Source organism: Falco peregrinus, chromosome 11 (genome assembly GCF_023634155.1).
Source record: "Falco peregrinus isolate bFalPer1 chromosome 11, bFalPer1.pri, whole genome shotgun sequence".
NCBI classification, from domain to species: Eukaryota; Metazoa; Chordata; class Aves; order Falconiformes; family Falconidae; genus Falco; species Falco peregrinus.
Window position 1 is genome coordinate 22,924,893 of NC_073731.1, and position 6,667 is coordinate 22,931,559.

At 34.3% G+C, this 6,667-nt stretch overlaps 1 protein-coding gene across 8 annotated transcripts in view; it reads left to right on the forward strand.

Annotated features, from left to right (window-relative positions):
- Positions 1-6,446, forward strand: part of PROX1 (prospero homeobox 1) — a 51,512-nt gene extending 45,066 nt beyond the window's left edge. For 6 of the 8 annotated variants that reach the window (XM_055816028.1, XM_055816026.1, XM_055816027.1 and 3 more), the window contains one exon: positions 689-6,446. In XM_055816028.1, coding sequence (XP_055672003.1) covers positions 689-877 — 189 coding nt within the window. In that variant the 3' untranslated portion in view covers positions 878-6,446. The remainder of the gene's footprint in view (positions 1-688) is intronic. The other 2 variants (XM_055816031.1, XM_055816030.1) reach the window with 1 other exon arrangement.
- The last annotated feature ends 221 nt before the right edge of the window (positions 6,447-6,667 follow it).

Sequence of the window (6,667 nt, forward strand, 5' to 3'; positions counted from 1 at the left end):
ATAATGTCTCCCAAGAAAACTTGGAACACTATGCACTCATTGAAGAGGTTGGGGTTTTATTTGTAGGCTTCTGAAAAAGGGAAGACCATAATGTCTCCGGAGAAAGCCATCCTATGGGGGTCTCGCACACAGCAGCCCCAGAAGCAAGCTGTTAGCTGAAGGCTTGCTTGCTTGCTGTTGTTTTTAAACTACAAACAACATTCAGAGATACCGTTTTTCTTTGATAGCTTTCAGCACTGGTCGTGACCAAAGTTAAGCACAGAGGTACAGAGGGCTTTTTATGCGTGCATAACTTCTGAATTAGTTCCCACACAGAGAGGAGAACATAGCTGTAAATGCATGGGTACAAATCAAGCAGAGATTTCTCTCCTTAAAGACAATTGTGTTTGTTTCCCCTCCTGCTAATTATATCCTATAAATCCCCCACTCTCCAAACCCAGACAGTAACATTTTGTTACCTACATTCTGTCAGTAGACTTTACAAAGATCTCTAACACATGTTATAAAAGTTATTGCTATAGTACTATATATAACAGCTTTGCATAAGAGAATAGAAGGCTGCCACATTTAGAAAATGCAGGTGCTATGTAAGCCCCTTTCTGAAAGAAAGAACTTAGCTCAGTTTCCTTTGAAGAACCAGAGACTTGAAATTGAAAACTGTATTAATGCCATTGTCTCCTTGTATCAGCAGGTTCCAGAGAGATTCCTGGAAGTGGCTCAGATCACGTTACGGGAGTTTTTCAATGCCATTATCGCAGGCAAAGATGTTGATCCTTCCTGGAAGAAGGCCATATACAAGGTCATCTGTAAGCTGGACAGTGAGGTCCCCGAGATTTTCAAATCCCCAAACTGCCTACAAGAGCTTCTTCATGAGTAGAGAGTTCAGCAGTTATTTATGAATGTATGAAAGTAGCAGTCCCCTTCTGATGCCCAAGTCATGTGTGTCTCTATTTTAATTTCATATATATGTGTATCGCATACATATATATGTATATGAAATTAGACTGTGATCCCTTCTGGATTTAAGATTTCGTTCAGTTCCAAGGGGATGGTTATTTTACTTCAGCCTTCAGTTTACTTTTGCCCGAGACCCTTAACATTTGGAGAATCAACGGGGTTAATTTTCAGGGAGAAGAGTTTGGAAGCGTGTAAAAGCCTGTCTTAGCAAGTTAGGGCATTATGTTTAAAAACGCTTTGTCAGATTTATTGCTTGCTGCAAAGTGGCATTTTGTCTTGGTGAGACTAATGTCATGGCACAATACTACAGACAATGAAGTTTATATTATGTTTATACTGCTAAAGGTCTGAACTCTGTGGAGTCACTTCATAAGCTTCAAGCTTTTTTTTTGTATTTTATATACTTTTTAATCAATAACTAGATTTTGTTTCCTACTTCAAAAAACTACAACATCTATTTTAGGTACTCACTTCAAGAAGTGATACCCAAAAAAGCAAACCCTATTCTTCGTGCTTTCCTTACAGAAATGATAGATACCCTGCACCAGTAATCAACATGCCAGGTTGTTGTTTCTCTAAGTTGCAGCAAGGGTTCTTTGCACAAATCAAATACCGTTCTTGCAGGGCGAGGCCAGTAATTCATGCACAATATTGTATCAACCACACTAATTCTGGAATATGGTCAGCTTATTAAAGCGGAAGCATTTCACTCTCCATAGAGTAAAAATGAAACCTTCAGCGTCCTATATTGCCATGTCTCGGTCTTACTTTATATGGCATTAATCCTAAATTTATTCATTTCTTAGTCCCTTCTGCCCCGCAAAATCCCCTTTCCAGTATACAAAGTTTTCTGTCTGTGTTCAACATCTGTCCTGAAAAGCACTTTTTGAATGATCTTAGATATAGTAGAAGAAAGCGTCTTCACCTCACAGAGCTGAGGCAAAGGAAGAAAAAAAAAAATAGACTTGCTTGTAGTTATAAAATATAATTAGTCTTTTCCTAATCAGAAGAACAAAAATGACATTTTCATAAAAATCTAATCAAGCATATACAAAAATCACAGTGTCCTCCTGGCTATGCAGGGTTCAGATAACCAAATTGAATTTTTAAAATTACAGTAAGTGCAGCTTTAAAAGAAAAAAAAAAACCAACAAAAAAACAAACAAACAATTTGAACAATGCACTGCACTTATCTTCTGAAGCTGGAGTTAGTCTTGACCAAAATCTGAGCTACAGTGTGAAGTCCGTGATGGATCTGGGTTCGCCTGAATGCTATACCGTGGTATGTCAGCAGACAGAAAGAAAGCTAGCTGCTAGTTCTCGTGCTTTCTTCAGTGGCTCTCCTTTTCTCATGTTTTCAGAAAGATATCGTCTCCAGAAGTTTGGGGGAAGGTTGAATATGCTATGGCACTCTGTATTTGTCATTTTCTCTGTCGTCTTTTGTACGGATGCAGTAAGAATTTATTGTTATCGTCAATAATATTTTCCCCTACATAATTCAATCTGAATCTAGAGGAAGTTCCTAATTAGCTGCGAATTATATTTAGACCATCAAGGATATTGGTATCTTATTTCTTTATTTTAAAATTACATTTTGACTTTGGAGAGTGAAAGTTTACCCATGTGACTAAAGAGCTGACCTGATCATTGCAGTTTCACTTCATTTACAAATACTGCTGATAGACAGAAATGTATGAAAGCAATTATTGTTAGCAGAAAGCCTTAAAAACCTGCTGACTTCAAATTAAACAGCACAATCCTACGATTCCCTGTCATTCTTTTCAAGCACTGGCAGTATCTGTGGAGTATAGGCAATGCAGACAATAGCATGGGATGAAGTGCCAACGTTTTCACTATGCATTAAAAGCAAAACAAATCTTGATCTTAGACTCCCTGAGGGTATCTAATACTGTACGTATCCTTACAGTAGACAGGATGTGTCTTTTTCTTTCTTTTCTTTTCTTCCATTTTCTTTCATTTACTTTTGTTTTCTTTTTTTGTTCTTTTTTTTTTCTTTTGTGCATGATTTGGTAAACATTACACTTCATAAAGATGTAACTCCAATGAATTCTGAGTCAGAAAGGATGAAAATTGTGTTCATGCACTTTTTTGATTTACGGGAAGAAGTGGCATAAAATGCTCAAGTTTTAATACAGTAAGTTCATCATTGGCATACCATCAGATACAAAATGTAACACTGCGTTGTCACCTTGGACATAAGAAAGCAAAGCCATACTTTAGTCATACTATGTGGACATACTACTAGCTACCATCTCAATCTGTGATTTTACCGTTGCTTTTATTATATTGTTTATTATTATTATTATTAATATTATTATTATTATTATTATTATTTGGCTGCAATGTGATTCACATAATCTAAATAAGTGAAATTGTGTACTCAACACTTGATGTTGTTGCATTTATTTATTTATTTATAAGTAGCATAATCTCAATAGTAAATGAGGCATAGGAATTAAGAGTAGAAATTTCATCTTAAAAGCAAAATAAAAACCTCCTTGGTCTGAAAAAAGGAATAAATGATAATTTGATCATTTCAGTTATGTGATTTTTCTGCATTTTATAGCCATATTGCCTTTGTGCCTCCCAATACACCTAAAATTATAAATACATGGCATAGCTCCTACTAAATTTTGAGTAGAAACCAGTTTCCTTTGAGTGATCTCAATATTATTTCACTAAAAATGGCTAAAAGGCAGGAGGCTACTTTTATTATAATGAAAAGTTTACATAAGGAAAGAATTTAAAAATCCATGTAGAAACCCCATGTTGCCATTCATTTACTGCTAATTCAGATTTATTTCTGCATATAAACTTGAGGTTATAGTCTGTGCCTAGACCTTAAATGCACCAGCGGAAGGATAAAAAAATCCTTCAAAATACCAGTTTTTCCCCCACAAGTACAATTGTTCTTGTGCCTTCTGTGGCTTACAATTTTCATCTTTTAAACTTTATTTTTCAATTACTACAGCTGCAATAAACACTGATTTTTTTTTTTCCGGCTGTTTGACATAATGTTGATAGCTATGCATATTTTGTGTCTTTTTAAAAATTAAAAAAAAAAAAAGCAGGAGAATACGTTTTTGAAGAAGAGAATTTTTAGAACAGTTTGATAACGCAAATTATTTTTTCTCAATTGTTTGAGCAGCATTCAAGTTTTGAAAATTCTTGTAGAAGCCAATTTTTTGTAACTGTGGTGCAAATCTTGTGTTTTCTTAGCCTGATGAAAAGTAGTATAGAAGCAATATTTCATACGTGATGTGCATATACATATACATATGTAGTCACACACACAGAGACAAAATGTGTGGGTGTATGTATGTATATATACACAGAAACACACACATACACAAAATATGCGTATGAAGTGAAAAGCTTACCTTTTTCCTATCTAGATTAAGAACCTATTTTAGACATTTGTTATGTTTTGTGAAAAGAATGTTCTATTTGAAACTACAAAACATTTAATTCTTACTGTATCTCTGGTTGTTTAATGGGAACGTTTCACATTTAATGGTAAACACGTGGAAGATGTTAGAATGTAGTAATTATTTAAGAAAGTGTTCACCCATGTATTCCTGAGGTTTGCTTTGTGCCTCTGAGTATTATTTAATTAAAGTGTTTTAAGTTTGCAGAATCTTTGTTACTGTACCAGGTATGTGGGTGAACATTGAAAATCGAGGGGAACTTTTATAAAGCAATGTAAATATTCAACCTTACAGCTGTTCTTGCATAAAGACATAAGATTTTAATAACTACATTCTGAAAACATCTGTTGAATTTATAAGAAACACTACAGTAACTGTGTAGATAGTTGAAAGCATTCTTGAAAATCCAGCTCTCTACTTTTAAAAGTTAAGTCTCTTTCATCAGATGTCAAGGGAATGGGTAATACAGTTTCTGTAAAATTGCAGAATTTTTTTCTATGTATATGAAGTCAGTTAATAGAAAAATGTTTTTTTCCACAGGTTAAGATTAATTAAGAAATAAAGGTGAAGATTTTGTGGCTTTAAAGATAGGATTTTCACCAGCAGCATTGAAAGATTATAAGTATATATATATACAGAAAGATATATATATATATAAAAAATGGAAAGTGGTTTACAAAACCCCCAAAATGAGCACTGTACATGAGAAGTGAAAGCAAAAACTATATTTGCCATGTGTATTATATAGCAATCATTGGTGTTAATAGTGCAAATGTTTCCTTCTGGTACCAACTGTGTTTGAAAATTCCAATACGCATTGTTTTCAAAAAGCTCCCCTTAAGGAATGTAACTGGTTTATATGAGTAAGCAGTTACTGTATTGCACTTAAATGTTCTGTTGAAGGAAATGCAATTTTGTTTTCTGTAGAACTGTTGGTTGTAAACCATCTATAAACTGAAGCTAAAAATGCTCATTTTAGAGCTGGGATGAAAACTGGTATTTAACCTTTGTATCTTCTTAGGAATATCCTTTTTAGCGTATGAAAAGTGGTGGCACTATGACTTTATTTAGTCTTTTCATCTGAGCCACAGTCACCTCTCTCCCGAAGCAGCCACCTTCCGAATGCACAAATATACTGGGATATGTAGAAACAAATCTAGAAGAAACAGTGAGCTTACATTTTTCTCTAAAATCCATCCTTTCTGCATTAATTGTACCACTCGAGTGAGATGTTAGACAAACACAATAACCATCTCATTACCGTATAATGTGTAAGAGTCAGAAACTAAAACAAAAAAGGAAAAGAAAAATAAGCCTCTTTAGGTTGGTTTTAATGCTGCCCAGAAGAGTCAAAGGTTAAGGTTTAAACTGATATTGTCCCAGCCATTACTCATATGTATATAGTTACAAAAGTGACAAAACACTGCCTTTATATTATTTAGCAATATGTTGTAAATAGCATTATTAAGCTCTTTTTTTGTAATAAAGACCCTTTAATTTGAAGATAGTACAATAACTGAACTGATAAAGTCAATTTTTTGATTTTTTTTATTTTATTTTTTAGCTAGAGGCAATTTCAACTGTGGATTTTTTTTGTTGTTGTCTATTGTTCTGAAGACTTTGCATAATTTATTGGTTTAATTTATCCTAATTTATTTGATGAAGGTGTACAATTTTGTATTACCAAGGATGTACTGTAATATTAATTGATGACAAGATAAAACAGTAAGACTCCCCTGTCCGTTTGGAAAAAAAGGTGCAGTAGACAATTGATTGAAAAAAGTTACAATTCTAGCTTGGCAGCTACTAAATTTAAGATAAACACAGGAAAAATGTTTGGGGGTGGGGGTGGGGGGGGGTGGATTTTATTTTGTGTGTTTAAAGCTTTTGTATACTCTCCAGACTTTTACCTTTTTGCTTTGTACCACTTAAAGGATACAGTAGTTCAATTGCCTTGTGTGCCTTCCATCTTCTCTAAACTGAATGTATGTGCAGTATATATGCAAGCTTGTGCAAAATAAAATATAAATTACAAGCTCATTGCCATTGTTTATATTTATTTCCAAAAGTTTATGTTGCCCCATACCGAGAGGTAAAGCACTGAACCTCTCTGCTGTAGCCAGGCTGTGCCTAACACTATAGTCCTCTGAAGGTTTTCTTTTCCCCTTAGTTAGAATTATTTATTAATGAAACTGCCAACCCTCTTGCAAAATGGATATAATGATTTATCTAATCCAGTGCCCTACATCCAGCGCCAGCTA